At 38.1% G+C, this 18,006-nt stretch overlaps 1 protein-coding gene across 1 annotated transcript in view; it reads right to left on the bottom strand.

The window, feature by feature from the left end:
• Positions 1-17,604, bottom strand: part of AMN (amnion associated transmembrane protein) — a gene marked incomplete at both ends in the record, with an annotated part of 118,480 nt that extends 100,876 nt beyond the window's left edge. Inside the window, one exon of the mRNA XM_081940522.1 lies at positions 17,598-17,604. Within this exon, the coding sequence (XP_081796648.1) occupies positions 17,598-17,604 (7 nt within the window). The remainder of the gene's footprint in view (positions 1-17,597) is intronic.
• Positions 17,605-18,006: the final 402 nt, after the last annotated feature.

Here is an 18,006-nt window from a genome sequence, read left to right on the forward strand (position 1 = left end):
ACAAAGAAGGAAAGGAACACCTTCATTTTGCTGTCTCTTGATTCTACTTTGTCTTCTCAGTCTCTTTATGAACTTTGGACGCTTCCTATCATATGACACTTTGTAATTTAAGGAAACTCTGAAGAACTGTGAGATGATTGTGGGATTAAGATAATTCTTCCCTTTTGGTTTAGGCACAATATCATGTACTGCTGCTGGAGCATGATCTGAACCATAGCCCTTCCCCAAAAACAGTATCTCACTTTTTTTTTAATGCTATGCAAAAAGGGTTGGGCATATGAAAAAGTAATCTTAGTATAACTTCAAATCTACAATATGTGACCCTTTAAAATCAGATTACAGATTAACAGAGTTGAAAGGGACCTTGCAGGTCATCTAGTCCAACCCCCTGCTAAGCAGACCATACAACATTTCTGACAGATGGCAGTCCAGTCTTTTCTTTAAAGCCTCCAGTGATGAAACTCCCACAACTTCTAAAGGCAAGCTGTTCCATTGGTTGATTGCTCTCACTGTCAGAAAATTTATCCTTATTTGCAGGTTGAATCTCTCCTTGTTCAGTTTATATTCATTATTCCTTGTCTGGCCTTCAGGTGCTTTAGAAAATAGTGTTACCCCCTCCTCTCTGTGGCAGCCCCTCAAATATTGGAACACTGCTATCATGTCTCCCCTGGTTCTTCTTTTCACTAGACTAGCCATGCCAAGTTCCTCTAACCATTCATCATATGTTTTAGTCTCCAGTCCCCTAATCATCTTGGTTGCTCTTCTCTGCACTCTTTCCAGAGTCTCCACATCTTCTTTATAGTGTGGTGACCAAAACTGGATGCAGTATTCTAGGTGTGGTCTTACTAAGGCTTTATAGAGTGGTATTAGTACCTCACTTGATCTTGATTGTAACCCTCTGTTAATGCAATTTAGGATTGTGTTGGCTTTTTTTGGCTGCTGCCACACACTGTTGCCTCTTATTTAATTGGTTTACCACAAAGACTCCATGATCCCTCTCACAGTTACTGCTATTAAGTATTATCAACCTACCCTGACTTCATTCTCACAATAATTCTTTGTTCAAATGCCACCATCCTCAACTAGCAGTAAGTAGAGGTCCAATAAATTTGGGGAGTCTCCATTAAACACAGCATTATTTACAGAGGATTGTTCCTCCCCTTTTATCCTCTCTTTCCTAGGCATTCCAGTTACCTTACAGGGGATCTGCCTTTGTTTTATCCTCAGAAGACTAGCCCTGTGAATAATGTTTGGGTGAGAACAAGTGACTTATCCAAAGAGTTTCCATGGCTGACTTGGTGGACTTGGCTGGAAACCACCTTCAAATTTAATATTTTATTACAATCAAGGACCAACACAATTAAAAATGCTCAGAGTATCTATTCAAAAGTTCTAGGATAAAATAATAATAAATAAATAAAATCGATATTGAAATCATAATTTGGCAGCCTTATTGATTTTATGTAAACAAGAGCACGGCCTAAGCTATAATGTAATATTGTGATGGCCTATAGTTATTAGATACTAAAATACAACATAGTGATAATATCATAAGGTTTGGAGCATGAATGATATAAAATGGTTATAATGGATTATTCATCAAGTTCCAGGGAATTTTTAGTGCTGCTGCACAGAATTTAGCTACCTGCGCTATGATCCGTTTGGCTTTAAGCAACCCCTGAAGATAAATGGTGTTGGAATGGTCAGGATACTATTAACTATCGAGAAAGTAAATTTTGTTTGAATGTCTCTGTAAAAAGAGCAGCAAAGAAGGACATGTCCAGAGGTTTCCATGTCTCCAGAATCAGCCAGTTGTCCTTTTATTTCCTTTTATATTTGATGTCATTTATTTATTCAAATTTATTAGCTGTCCAACTCTGGGTGGCATGCAAAAGTTGAAAATACATAAAAGCAGATAAAACATCAAACCAAACAACCCAGTTGAAAACGGTCAAACAATGCAAATCAAACAAAACATTCCCTCCTTCAATTACAATTACACTGTCAGGGTTCCACGTAACACCTACAACGAAAGAAGGCTTGAAGTTCCTCAGTTCCATTTTATTAGAGATGTCATATTGGCACATCTGGGAAAACCTGAATCTGAAAGCTTCCAGGTTTCCCACACCAAAAGAAAGCCCAAGCCCAGCACCGAGATGTCCGTCACATGGCCTAATAAGGCACTGTGCTAACTGGAGATGCCTCCAAGGTACAGGGCAAGATGTCCTTGACTCTCTGAGAAAGGAATGTTATTATGACTATGTATCTCCCATACTCCATATAATCCCTCTCCCATTTTTCCACAGCATTGAATGTGGCAGGCCTGAAGGCCCAATGCAAAAGATGGCTTCCAGGCCTAACATATACAGTAATACATCAACTCCAGACCTGGAAACAAAGCTAGGTTTTAACAATTTTCCAGAACTGTAGGAAACAGGTACTGTCCTTATCTCTGGGGAGATGCTGTTACAGAGTGGGGACAACAAAGAAAGCATACTTTGATAGTCCCATTTGATGATAACATTTAATATCCAGGCTATTATATCACATTGGTACAATGTCCAAACATGAAGCAAAACTATAAGTAATTGCAGCACATAGTGTCAGCGTTCCAAATATCATCCAAAATTAAATCAGAGCCCAAGGCAAAGTATTCCTCAAAGTTCCAATTTATTAAGAGAGACATGTTGGCACATTTGTGGAAACCCGAATCTGAAAGCTTCCCGGGTTTCCCCACCCAGTTGAAAGTTCATGATCTTGTCCCCACACCCACAAGTTCATCACATGGTCCAATCTTCCACTGCCATGCTGGCAGTTCCACCCATCCAGTTCCGGTTGGGCTCAGAGGTGTAGAGAACAAAAGATGACCTTGGCTTTCTAGAAAGGAATTTTATTTTGACAACAATACATTCTACTCCTTACTATTCCCCCTCCCAATTTCTTAGTAATGAAACAGCATAGTAAAATAATAGAGAGTGTGGCAGGAGAAAGATCCTAAAAGGACCGCTGCAGTACCACCAAATATTTATTTTATTTTTATTTATTTATTATTCGTATTTATAGACCGCCCCTTCTCCCGAAAGGGACTCGGGGTGGTGTACAGTCACTAAAATGCGTTATAAAATACATACATAAAACAGTTAAATAATTAAATACGTAGGTGGAGGAGGTTGCAAGACTGTATATAGAATAATAAATATAGTACATTAAAAGCTTATTAAAACCCCAAACCCAATTAAAATGAATAAATCCCCGGGAGGTAAAACTAAGAAAGTGCCAGGCCAGCTGATTGAAACAGGTGAGTCTTTAACTTTTGCCGGAAGGAACGGAGGTCGGTGGTAGTTCGAATGTCTGGGGGGAGGTCATTCCAGAGGGTTGGGCCCATCACAGAGAAGGATCTACTCCTAGGTGTCGCCCGCTGGCATTGCCTAGCAGACGGCACCAGGAGGAGCCCCTCTCTGTGTGAGCGGATAGGTCACAGGGACGTGTGTGGTAGGATGCGATCCTGCAGATACCTAGGTCCTATGCCATGGAGCGCTTTAAAGATGGTAATCAGTACCTTGAAACGCACCCGAAAGGCCACAGGTAGCCAGTGCAGCTCGCGCAGGAGAGGTGTTACGTGGGAGTAACGAGTACTTCCCATAATAACCCGCGCGGCTGCGTTCTGAACTAGCTGCAGTCTCCGGATGCGTCCCAAGGGAAGCCCCATGTAGAGAGCATTGCAGTAGTCCAGGCGAGACGTCACCAGCGCATGAGTGAAAGGGGAATGGAGAAAAATATGAATAAATGCATACAAGTGGACAGGTACAATTGTCAGTCTGTCTCATCCCTAGGAAACTATTTGCTTGTGAAGCAGGCAGAAAAATAGAATGTTGCACTGTCAATTTAATTTATGAATTCTAAAGTAGTCCTGTTAAAATTAATGGAACTTTTCCAAAGCAAATAGAGTTGCAGATTAGAGCTATCAGTTTCCTTCTCTGACATTGGTTTAGGAATTATCATTAAGCTCTCATTAATTGAATTTCATTCACTGTTTGTACAATGTTGACATTTTCTAGAGCTACTATTCATTATACTATTATGCTCATTCCCACTCTAAAAGATCCATTATCTAATAATTACTAATAATAGTGTCAAATTGGTAGCTTTTCCAATTAAACTTCCTGAAGACATCAGTGAATAAAAATAATTTTATTAAAATTTGGAAATTGGATGATGCTGATGATGATCATCAGAGAAGACAGAGCAGAAGAAGGAACTGAGAAAAAAGTGAAATATATTTACATTACAGCATTTTTCTTGCTAAAAGCAAAAAGAGTTGGAACTCACAAGAAAGATTCAGTAAAGGCCACTAATTAATGGAAGAAGAAAAAAAAGAAGAAAAATAGATACATTGTGTACTCCTGAAACTAAAAGAGAAGAATTTAACAAAATTTAAATGAATATGATCTCTTCTGTAATATAGATAATGAATATAGAAGTAAAGTCTTGATGCAATTATAAATTAAAGGGTTGCAATGTATGTTAGAAAGTATGAATTGGATTCTTTGAGATTGTTAGGATTTGTATGAAAACACAAAGTGGTAGTTTGGTAATACTTTTGCATTAATACTCCAATATGCTGTATAATGAAAGAATCAAAGGTGAGTTTTGGAAAACGTTGCAAAATTTATACATATGATCCAAATATCATGTTATTCTGTTAAGTGGCATGGATAAATGAGTGAAAATGAGGTAAGAGAGCAAGGAAAAGTGGTTTTGCCATGGACAACCCCAAATGAACAGAATTCATATGCTTAGCTAAAGATCTATTTCAAATATTTGGGTTAGGAGAGACTAATCGAGGTAGGTCTATTCAGGTGTATCCATGGCAAAGGAATCATTCTGAAAGCATAATTAATTGTTGACAGGGAAAAACTGACATAGCATATATGTCTACTAATTGGTGGTATACATTTATATATGTCATCATAATGAAAGGTTCGGGCAGTTGGCTTTTTACCCTCCCAATATGGCTTTAGAAAAAGTAGGCTCCTTTTGTGGGAGACATAGAAAAGAGTTAAAGGAGGTTTGTTGACTACAATAGGTGTGATGGTCAGAATGTGGCTGAATTAATAGATGGAATCCTGAGTAGTATCACCAAAGCATAGTGTCAATTAATTAAGTGAGAAACTGGAATAAGCCATTGTCCAAAAAAGAATATAGTGGAGTTAGAGAAGGTTCAGAGAGGGTAACTATGATGATCAAGGGCTGGAACAGCTTCTCTAAGTGGAAACTATGATATTTAGTGCTTTTTAGTCTAGAGAGAAGGCAAATAAGAGGGGCCATGATTGAGGTGCATGATGTTGATAAAAGTAAACAAGGGGAAGCTATTTTCCCTCCCCCAGATACCAGAATCAGAGATCACCCGATGAAATGGAATCTAGGAAGAGTCAAGGCAGACTAAAGCATTTTTTAATACAATGCATAATTGAACTTTGAAATTTACTGCCACAGTATACAGTGGGGAAACCAAAATCTCAGCTATCAGCTTGGTTGGCTTCAAAATGGGTTGGACCGATTCATGAAAATCCTCAGGATCAATGGCAATTAACCTTGATGGGCATGTGACTGCCTCTGAAGACCATCTGCTGGGAGTCTAGTGAGCTTCCTTGTGCACTTGGTTGGCTAGTATGAGAACAGCTGAACTAGATGGACCAGGGATCTGATCCAGGAGGCACTGCTTATGCTTTTATGTTTTTATGTTCTAGAACTAGTTTGGCAGCCTATTGCTGGATGAGAACCATCAGTGATTGCTGACTATGAAGACTGTGGCTTGGATAGTGGTGCTGCCAAGAAGTGTTGGCAAGCACCTACCAGAAGCAGAAATCATGGTGTGTGGTATGTGTGGAACAATTCTGCAGCTTAATCTAAATAGAAGTTGCAGCTGATCTGGCACATTGGGAGGGCTGAAAGGGGAGAGCTGTACTGCTCTGATTTTGTAGAGTAAGGTAGCAGACTAGACAACAAGACAAATTCTGACCTGAGTCCTGCAACTGTCCTGATGGAAGAAGTGTTATAACCATCAACATGATGATATAAGCATCAACATGATGATATAAGCATCAACAAACACTGGAAGTCTTTAAGAAGATGTTGGATAACCATTTGTCTGGAACGGTATAGGGTTTCCTGCCTAGGCAGGGGGTTGGACTAGAAGACCTCCAAGGTCCCTTCTAACTCTACTATTGTATTATTGTATAACAGCTCACACGCACATTACTTGTTGTGGAAGAACCTAGATTTTATGACGTCTACAACATTTTTGCGGGATGGATTTCAAACTATTGCATGTGGATTATGACATTCAAAACAATTTATTTCTGGACTGGATGGCAGGAGAATCACTTTCCCTTTAGAAAAGACAGCATGGACTTATCTCTTTGGAGTATCAAGAACTCCACAATTGAATTATGAGGCACAGATGTCCCCCCCTATTGGAATGTTAAAGCTGCTTGGAATATGCTGAGAAGTGTGGAAAATGTGATAAAATTAAGTAAAAAAGGCTATATGTGAAAAAAATAATGCATGTAGAAGAATAATTCATGCAAAAATGAGAATGATAGAAAGACCATACAGTGTGCATATAAAGAGACATCTACAAAGAAAGCAGCCTAAAAGGGCAAGGATTAAATAAAATAGGTAGAGCAATTTTGATAGAAATTTTAAAAAAAATACTGTTTGGTGTATACGTAAAAGAGGCAAACAAGAAACGTGTACTCGATGGAACTGAATAAAAAATAAAAGTGATGAAATTAATTTTGGATTAATTGGAAGTGAGGAATATTTGTGGAAAGGAATGTTTTAGAGATCCATATGGAAACGATGGTGATATGTCAACAAAGTGGAATTGAAGTGAGTTTGTCCAAGAAAAAATGAACAAAAAAGAAGTAATAAATGCTGTGAGAATATTAAATATAGTGAAGTTTCAAGCGTAGATGATAGAACTGAAGTAATTGGACAGATAGGAGTTGAAGGGCTGGTAGAAACGCAATGATGTGACAGGCAGAAATGATGCATTTTGTTTATGAAGTGGCTGTTTGACTTATTTAATATGTGTGGGAAGACTGCATCGGTGCCTGATGATTAGAAGAATGCTGTTGCTGTTTCCATGTACATAGTAAGAGGGAATATAAAAAATTCACTAAGGGGTATGTGTTTATTAACTGTACCTTGAAAGGTTTGGGGTAAATTCTGGCTGAAAATGTTCAGGCAGTGACAGTGAGAAAAATTGGGAAAATCCAGTGTTGTGAATGCAGAGGTACATAGGCAGCAATTAGGAAGCAAAGCAAACAAGCAAGCAATGAAGGAAGATGATACAGCGACTAGAGTTGAATTATGCAACAGAGAAGTCACACTTTCTTGATCCCGTAAGATGACAACATTTAGCAGAAGGGCTTTAGAGCATACAAACTCTGCTTGGAATGGACCAGGTCAACATAAATAGTTGGAAATAGGCAGACTCTTCAATTATGAAGGCCCTATGCTACAAATGAACTTCATAGATAACAACCAGCACGTTGAATTACAGCTGGCAGCCAAAGTAGATTGTGTAGCAGTGGTAACACATGGGCATACTGGTAATGAATAGTATATGGTCTGTTATAAAGACTGAATGTCAAAAGATGTGCAAATTGCTATATATGAAAGTGATCTTAATTGAATGCAGTGTAGTCCTCAAGTTAGGACCACAATTGAGATTGGATTATCAATCATTGAGCAAACCAGTTGTCACATGACGGCTTCACTCAGTGTTCACAATCCCAGCACTCCAACTGAGGTCACTAAGCAAGTGGGAGACCTTGGGAAGCTCTGCTCAGGATTTTCAACTCCTGAACAAATAAAAGCTTGCATGTGGCCTGCACGTGGCCTCCAGAACCTCCCACATCTACCTGTGGCATCCCACACCCCTTACCTTACTGTACTGAGACTCTGCTTGGAGTTTAGCTTCCTGTCACTCCAGCTGAAGGAGTTCTGCTCTCAGTGAATGCACGGAAGGGAACTCCTTCAGCAGAAAACTCCTTCAGAGGGATAGGAATTATAGCCACTGTATACTACTGATCTTCTTTTCTTTTTAAGATTATATTTGTATACAGTCAAATTTGTTTAATAATTTATTTATAAATTTTGTTTTGTTGCCTATCTTAAATGAATAACTCTGGGCAATTCACAACAGAAAAATGAATTAACAAGCATCACAAGATAGTACTTGACTATAGATCGCACAGAACAATGTTCAGTAAATGTAAAGCCCATCGTTTTAAAGAAGAAACACTGAATTGTACCTAGTAACATATCAATGGATGATACCACTCTTTAAGCAATGGTTGTCATACATAATTTCCTATAATCAGACAGCAGCATTTTAAAAAATCTATTATCCATTGAAATATTGATATACCTTTAATAAACGTATTTTGGTTAATGGCTGGCAGGTTATGTTTCCAAAGGAAAGTCACTGAATGGGTGCCATTAGAGGTAAGAGGTTGTTTCAGGGGTGGGTTCCTGCCAGTTCTAACCTCTTCTATAGAAGAGGTGCTACAAATCTACCGTGCCACAAATCTACCGTGCCGTTTAGAACCGGTTCCAGCTCCCTCCCCCCACCCGTCCATACCACGCTTTCCCTGCCTACCGCTCACTGATTGGCTGGCTCACCAATCACCCCGCCCTCTTCTAAGAGTCCTATCTAAACCTTAAAGTCTTAAAGCTGTCAAGTTTGAACACCCCTGGGGTTTTTTTTTTCTAAAGGGTTAGGGGTCCAAGGGTCTTGTAACTTGACAGCTTTAAGACTTGCACACTTCAATGCCAGAGTTCCTGAGCCAACATGACTGGAGGAGGAATTCTGGGAGTTGAAGTCCACAAGTCTTAAAGCTGTCAAGTTTGAACACACCTGGGGGGGTTTTCTAAAGGGTTGTGGGTGCAAGGGTCTTGTAACTTGACAGCTTTAAGACTTGTGTGCTTCAAATGCCAGAGTTTCTGAGCCAACATTTTGGTTGCTGAGCAAGAGCATTATTAAGTGAATTTCATCACATTTTACAAGTTGGCTACACCCACCCAGTCACATGACTGCCAAGCCACTCCCACCTGGTCACATGGCTGGCAAGCCACTCCCACAAAGCAGGCCACACCTACAGAAGAGGTTCTAAAAAATTTTGAAACCCACCACTGGTGGGTTTGTATAGAGCTCCTATTTCCAAGTTCAGGGACTATATCAAAAATTGTCTAAGACAACACCCAGAATAGAATCAAGTTCCTTATGGGTGCCTACTGAATGCTAAGTAGATAAACATATACCTGAAACTGATTTACGAATAACAGCAATGCAAAATCCCTTCAGCCATTGTTTTTTAAGCTTCTTTCCTTAAGCAAAAAACAAATGTACATAATTTTTAAAAATAACATATAAATGGTGTTTTATTTCACCATAAAACGTAAGGAGACAAACGCAGAAAGAAACTGTCTCAAGCTCATGCACATACATTACAACAAATTAGTTATAAATAATTTCATTATTATTTGAAAAGTAGGAATGTTGGCTAATTAATGCCAAGAAGATGAGTCAGAGGTTACACCCCAGTGGCTAATTTAGGACTAGGCAACTTTATTCATTATTCATTCATACATTAATATTTATAGCTTGCCCCAATTCACATAGACTTTGGACAGTGGATAACTTAGTTCAAAACAATTTTAAAAAACATGGCAGTAAACAAAATATGTACTGTAAGCGATGTCCAGATTCAGCTAGAGCCAAAAGTATATCAAAATAATATTGCTTTAGCTTGCTTACAAAATGCAAAGAGAATTAAGAATCATTCTACTTCCAAGGAAAAAAAATATTCCATAAGATGCAGGCAACCAATGAGAAGATTTATTTCCTGGTGTTTCCCCAATGTACTCACAAGGAGGGGAGACTTTCAATAAAACTTCTCTAAATGGCAAATTTTATTTTGGTGAGGTTTTATCTGAAGTATCCCAGCGTTGCATCAAATAAGGCTTTAAAGGCAATGACCAACAGCTTGAATTGAAATCTACTAATAGACAATGTTAGAACTTCACATTTGGTACCACCTTATATTGACGGGATTGATACATCACCAATTTTTCTGTTGTGCTTTGTACCAATTGCAGTTTCTGAGTGTCTGATGAGAACCATAGCAGATGATGTCACAAGTTAATACAGTATAACCCAGTTATATATCTTTTGCTACACTTCCCAACAGTTGCTGGTGGAACCCAGAAACTTTGGATTTTATTTCATAGGTTCCAGAAGGGATTGAACCACAAGCTTCAGGCTTATAAAACTGTACAAAACTCTCTTTAGGCTACATCAAGCTTTTGTTCATGAGCATATAAATGATAGATAATTCCACAAAAATATTTCTCGTGCACAAACTGAGAAACAGGATGTGAAACTTGACATTGATAAAAAGTCTTTTTTTAAAAAAAAGGGGGGGAATAAATCAGTGGCTGTACATAATAGTCAAACATTTTCTCATCGGTCTTTATAAATTGGGGGTTATAATTGAAAACTAGGCTTATCCATAAAAACTTCAGGAAAGAAGAATGGCACACTGTAATATAAAGCAATAATAACTGTACAGCACTGGTGTTTGAGCTTATAGCAAATTCTATCATTCGGTTAAACAGCTGGTATGCGGTTGAACATTAGTCAGAAACCTACAACACCTCAATAAATCTTAATAAGTAAAAGCCAGTGACAAGACTTTGCATCCAGCAGAGGGTTGTGAGTGAAAAATCAAATGCAAACCCCAAAGATGGCTTCAGCTGATGGATTGTGTGCTATGAATAGCCATTTGAGAAATAAATAGCAGCATTTTTATTAATGTAGCAATCTCCATAATGAAAACATTAAGGATGTCTAATGCAACAGGCTCATTTTCTTGGTTCTCATTTGAAGCCCTCAGGTATCAGGTGAGATGGGGGTATCTGTAGGATAGGGTTGAGAAAATTAAGATGGTGGCCATAGAAGTGCAACTGAAGCTCAACCTGTTTTCTTATGTGTGACACATAACAAACAGGCAGAGCCTTGATCCTAGTTGTAGTTACTATCTTGACTTTTTTTTACTACATCCTAAGAATACCTCTGTTTGAGAAGAATGGCAAATTAGGTTTGATTCAATCCTTTCCCCTTAGTAATAAAATTCTAGTAATGTATAAAATAATTGTGCACTTATTCTCTTTGAGTGAAGCCCCAGATGCATACCCAATTTTGATTTAACAACTTGAGAATTTTGAGAATTACATTCTTTCCATATCTGCCAGGCTTTGCTCTGAGGCAGAAATATCGTGAAGAAGTTTCCTCAGGCAAATGATTGAAAGAGTTGCACATTTTTAGTTATTTTAATTAATCATCCCCAAGCAGAGAATTTTGTGTTTTTTCTGCCTTATGTTCAAAAACAATTTTATTTATTTTAATTTATTTAATTTATTCACCTGGGAGAAAGAGCACCCATTATGGTTCAGTTTTAGAAGGCAAAGTATCTTTTATCAATCAAACTCTGGAGCACATAGAAGCTCTTATTTGCACCTATATAGTGGCAAGCAGAAACATTGTGCTAAGTATAGTGAGAGTGAAAGAATAAAACAGGAATTCAGCAGATATATATACTACAATAGAGAAGCAGCCCTCTTCTTGTGTGTCCCATTTCTCACTGCAATTGAAAAGCCAAACAAGCATAAGGATAAGTTTAAAGATCATATTTGCCAAATAGAAATGAGGGTCTCCAATGTCACCACGAGAACTACAATAGAAGTAAGTGGCATTTTGAACTGTACAGTAAATCATTGTGAGAGAAAAAGCTGAGGAAAGACCGAAAGTTCACCTGGAGATCTTGTCTGGAATTTGGCAACAGGCAACACCAATAGAGTAATTAAAAGAGAAAGAGAGTTCTCTCACAACTGGTTGTGCGGACACAGAGAAAAAGATGAAAGTCAAATCAAATCCAGAAGGCAAAAACAATTAACAGACTAATTGTCCCTAAGCACAACTGTATAGTTTTCTTAACATATGTTAATGTTACAAATATAAAATAAATATAATAATTTATGTATCTCTCCTACTAACAATGCTTCTGCAACCAAAATTATTAGCCAGGGGGGGAAAAGTGCATAGTTTTCCAACAAATATCATACTCTGCAATGTCTATTCTTAATCACTAGAACATGGGGGCTATTAGAGAAAATGGGAAATGGAAATATAATGTAAAATGAATTATGTATATGAGAAAATGTTAAAGGGGGGAAACCAGACAGCACTCTGTTTACAAAAAAATTGTAAATATGCAACAACAAAAAAACTTTGGTTTTTTTTTAAAAAAAAAGAAAATGGCAGTTGCTTCCGCTGCTGCCACTGTAGACTCTGAGAGGACCAGGTCTCCTTGCCTAAGCAGTAGCTACTAATATATTTCATAATTTTGACTGCCAAGGACTTTTGATAGAACCAAGATATGTGTTTGTCTTTAAGCTTCTAGCTGCCACAAGACATATTCTTTGCAACAAAGGGGGTCATAAAAGTCAAGATGGTATCCATAACCATGCAATTGAAGCCCTGCACTCCCCCCTTTAAAAAAAAATCTGCATCACAACCTACTTCTAAATCTATGGCCCTCACCATATCTCAGAGGATCATTACTTCAGGGAAATAACCTTCACAGCAGCCAATTGTTAGTTCCAAATGTGCCACTCCCAATATCAGTTTCCTTTTTAGTCTTGGTGACAAGATACAAGACTAAAATATAAGAGAACTATGGTGTTCCGTGAAGTTTCCCTTGGTCCTCAGATATTTGTACTGCCCTGAGCACAGTTGCATTTACTGGATACCGTATACAACTTTCCTACATTTGGAATTTGGAACACCAACATGCAATTTTCAGGCCCAAATTGATCCAGGATAAATGTTAAGCACAGCCACATCATGCTTCAGGAACCAATGAAAGGGAATGAATGCTTGCTTGAAGAACACTGTGAGAATTTCCTTAAGAGCAATGAGTATTTTCATTCATTACAACTTATTAGAGAACACAGAAATGACAACTTTCTTTCTAATAAAGGTAATTTGGCTGAAGTATATTTTGCCTGAATAGTCTTGCCTTTGCTTCTTAATTTGACTGCCTTGAAGTTGAGGCAAATATTTCACTTTATCATAATATTCTAGTTTCTAAATACAGAAATAAATAAAAATTTGCTGAGTTGATGTATGTTGAATATTATATTGCAAAGCTGCATTTTCACTAATGTAATATGTCTAATAAATTGCATGGTTCATCAGGGAATTTAGCTAGGCAGAAAAGACTGATTAAGTCAGTGGAACAGCTTGATGTTATCATTTGGATAAGTATTTTATCCCCAAATTAAGGAGCAAAGGGTAAGACTGTTCATGCAAAGTATACTTCAGCCAGATTACCTTTATTAGAAAGAAAGGACTAAATCCAATTTATCATAAGAATTAAACAGAAGTGACAACGCTCTTCATTTGTTTGTATTTTTCACATTTTTTTGTCTTATTGATCATCTTGCTGATCCTATTTGCAGAATATCTGCAAGTACAATATGGTTAAAATGTAAAATTAGGGAAAACCCATTGACGGCCAATTTCAGTCATGAAAACTCATGGAGCAACTTTGGGTGATTCACTTTCTCTCAGCAGTCTCCATGACAAAAATCACATATTGTCATATGGGATAAAATGAGACCAAATATAATTTTACTATAAGGTGATTTGGTGTATTTCCTCATGAGCAGTTGTTCTGATGAGATAAAGCATTATTTCCATTAGTAATATAGTTCCATTATTGATGACTGAATGATATTTTTAGATTCTTGTGGAGAAGAAATTTCTAAGAAATTTAAATAATAATAATAATAATAATAATAATAATAATAATAATAATAATAAGAAGAAGAAGAAGAAGAAGAAGAAGAAGAAGAAGAAGAAGAAGAAGAAGAAGAAGAAGAAGAAGAAGAAGAAGAAGAAGAAGAAAGGGAAGGAGGAGGAGGAGGAGGAAGAGGAGGAGGTGGAGGATACATGTAACAAATTTCAGCTTCCTGCAATAACACCAGCGGAACTGCAAAAAACTGCTACTTGGAACATCGTGTATTTTAAGAAGGTACTTGGTTGATTCTTAGGACACTGGCAGCAACTTGTATCAACCATTAGCACCAGTCAATGGTATTTGTGATGTATTTTTGAATGTTCAGTTGACTGAGTTTCATGTTTAATGAATAAAGTTTAATAATAATAAATCACTAGTCCTGAAATGCTTTTAGGAGAGATTTTATCCTTAAAGAGGCTTCTAAACAGTCTAAAAAATAAGCACCACTGATAAAAATGGGAGATACTTTGGGGTTTTTTTGTAATATGTAAAATTAATTAATTCCATCATTATGTTTTTATTATGAGCTGAACAACATATTTTGAGCAGGTGGAAAACTGCCCTTACAGGCAGCTCAATGTCAGTGTGGTTGATTAATTAAGGGAGGAACTACACAATGTATAAAATAAGTATTTCATAGTTTTTTTTATTTACTTAATTAAGGTGATGTGTTCAGGAATGTAGGTGGAAACCTTTTCCCCAAGTTTTTTTTATTTACAAATGAGAAAGTGAGAGGAAGGGAGGGAGGGAGGGAGAGAGACTCTTGTAGCTTTATCCATTAATTATGTGACTATTGACTGGAGTCTTTCTCTCTCTCTCTCTCTCTCTCTCTCTCTCTCTCTCTCTCTCCCTCCCTCCCTCCCTCCCTCCCTCCCTCCCTCCCTCTCTCAAAATGGAGGCCAGTAAATACCAAAGTGACAATTTCTTGGAAATCCTTTTAAGCATTGATTACATTATCACAGTTCCTTCCTAACTCCTGCTTTTACCAATGAATCCGTTTGCACCCAGATTTAAGATTTCATTAACCCTGTTATCTGAGTTATGCATATATTTTAAGGGTTCCCTTAAGTTATTATATCTTTTTTCCTCCATTCTGCCCTTTGTATATATGCTTCATTTTAAATTATCTTCTTGATATATTTTAGATGCAATACATGATTTGAAAAAGTCCAAACCTAACACCCTCACATACACAGATAACATGCAGTGTTAACAAATATATGTTTAAAAATTCATATACCACATCACCGTTCCTGGGTTTGTACTTTAAACTAAGGAGTTATTCTTTTTCTAACAAAACAAGTCAATTTTTTCCATCTCTGCTAATTCTGTAATTTTTACCAGCCATCCCTCCATGGTGGATATTTCAGATTTCCATTTTTATCACATGCAAAAATTATCATACACAGAAACAATGTCCCATATTTCTTCTAATTGTCTCTCCCTTAGTCCCAGTGAAAGCAAATCTGGTTTCAGTTGAATCCCTAATGTTAATTTTTTTAAAAAAATGTTGTACTACCATGAACCCAACATTTCCTGGCTGTTTTTACAAATCGACCAAGCATGATAAAATGAACTTTCATGTTGTTTATATTTCCATTTTAAATTTGCAGAACCTTTATACATTTTAGATAATTTTTCTGGAGTCAGAAACCAACGGTGCATTCATGTTGTAAAAATTCTGTTTTACGTAATGTAAATTTCAGTTCTTCCAACCACATATTTTCCTATTATTTCATCAATATACTGCATGAAATGGAGTGAGTGGGTTGTAATAGTGGCACCATCCTTGCCCCACCTACATTCAAACACTTTATGAAAAGCAATTTCCCAACACTTTGGCCTTCTTGGCTTATTGACCAAGCTGTGTGGGTGGAAAACATCCAGCTTGAATACCAGATTGGGAAAAGCTATGCTATAGCTTTGAACATGATGCTGTTTCATATTCAGTTGTTGGATTAGAGCAATTGTTAAATTGTCTGGAATTTTGCAAGTAGCTGAGAGCAGAGCTCATCCCTAAAGCCTAGTGAATCAATCTGCTCTTTGATAGCTAGCAGCAATTGTGCCAGCACAGCTGTTGTTAAATATTTGTAAAAGAAACATTCTATTAGCTGTCAGAGTGGTGACATCATCATACGTCATATAGCCTCTGGAAAACTTGACTCTACATTTATGAAGGAATGGGGGTGAAAAAGGCAAACAATGTTTCAGTGTTGTTATGAAAATAGTTTAGAGCACAGTTTGAAAATGTGCAGTACTATAGGTAGTTCTTGAGTTATGATAATCCATTTAACAATGGTCTGGAATTATAATGGATTCAGAAAGGGACAGATGGCATCTAGCCATTACAAAATGTTGTACCCTCACTCCTGCTCTCCTGTGAGTATCTATGACCCAGGTTTTTGGCAACCTGTTTGCACATATAACTGGTTGCCAAATGCCCCACAATCATAAACTGCCATTTGTAATCTTCTCTGTTGGCTTCCCCAGAAAGGATAAATGGGAAAGCCAATGGGAAAGGGAAATGTCAATGGGAAAGCCAGCGGGAAAGGTTGCAAACTTCCTCTCATCTGTGGAGCCTGAGTAAATGAGGTGCCTGCTGAGGGGAACTGTGGTCCTTCAGCAAGGTGCAGAAACTGAGTTCATATCCTGAAGATTAGTTCATTAAGCTGTTGTGACATCAAACCTACCAATGTTAAATAATAGAATTAGAAGAGGTATGCTTCTTTTCTTTGGCCGAGCTATTCGGATTCTGAGATTTCAACTCTGCTCTGTATAGTTCAACCATAATTGCCTCCTCCATAATTTCTCAACTCCCCATTTTTTCCATAGGCATTATTATAGGGAATATGAAGATACAAGAGTAGCGTGCAAATTCATCAAAGACCAGTAAAAAGTCAAGGAGGAAGAAATATCTTCTCTAATTCTTATAATCATATTTGTAGATAATGCTGTTAAAGGACTTCTTCCTCTTCTTCTCTTTCTTTGCAACTAGATCTCCATTTCTCTCCACCTGTAACTTTGTTTATAACTCCTATTGACAAATAGTCCTCGACTTATGACCACAATTGGAACCAGAATTTTCACTGTTAAGCAAGGTGGTTGTTAAATGAGTTGCACCTGACTTAATAACCTTTTTTTTTTGTTATGGTTGAGTAACTTGAGTTATTATGTGAATCCAACTTTCCCTGTTGACTTTGCTTGTCAGAAGTCAGTTGGAAAGGTTGCAAATAGCACTGAGACTTAAATACCATTCCTTGTACTTTATAGCACTCTCTGAGTGATTACAAACATCAGCATATTGCCCCCAACAATCTGGGTTTTCATTTTATCGACCTCAGAAGCATAGAAGGCTGAGTCAACCCAGGGGTGGGCTTCAAAAATTACAGCAATGGGTTCGCTGCCCCGTTGCTGAGTAGGCGTGGCCATGGGGGTGTGGCCTAGTCAGACTCCTGCACCACGGCGGGGAAGTGTTTTCCACCCTCCCCAGGCTCCAGAGGCTTTCCTCGAGCCTCTGGGAGGGCGAAAACTGGTTCCCCCAGGCTCCGGAGGCCCTCCGGAGGCTATCCGAAGGCTGGAAACAGGCCCATTTCTGGACTTCCTGAACCTCTGGTGTGCTCATTTTCCGCCCTCCTTGAGCCTCCGCGTGGGCCCTGCACTTACCTGGCATGATGGACATTCAGGGATGGCATTTGGGGGTTTGCCAAACTGGGCAGAATCCTAGCTAGAGGATCACCTGAAACCCTGCGTACACCCAGCAGCCCACCCTTGACTCAACCTTCAGTCAGTCAGGATCGAATTCCTGGCATTGAACAGAGTCAGCTTGTAATATTGCATTCTAACCACTGCAACACCACAGTAATAACATTACCCTGAGAGGCTGCAAGTGTTGTAAATGTATGCCAGTTGTCAAGTGTCCAAATTTTGATCATGTAACCATGGGTATGCTCAGCAGTGGGCCAAACCGGTAGTGGTTTGTTGGCCTGCTATGCCCCTGAACCAGTTCTCCAGGCGGTGCCATAGGTGCCGCCATCTTGTTTGTTGCTTCTGCGCATGCGCAGAACAATTTTTA

The sequence above is a fragment of the Natrix helvetica genome (genome assembly GCF_964273705.1).
Source record: "Natrix helvetica genome assembly, chromosome: 1".
Classification (NCBI taxonomy): domain Eukaryota; kingdom Metazoa; phylum Chordata; class Lepidosauria; order Squamata; family Natricidae; genus Natrix; species Natrix helvetica.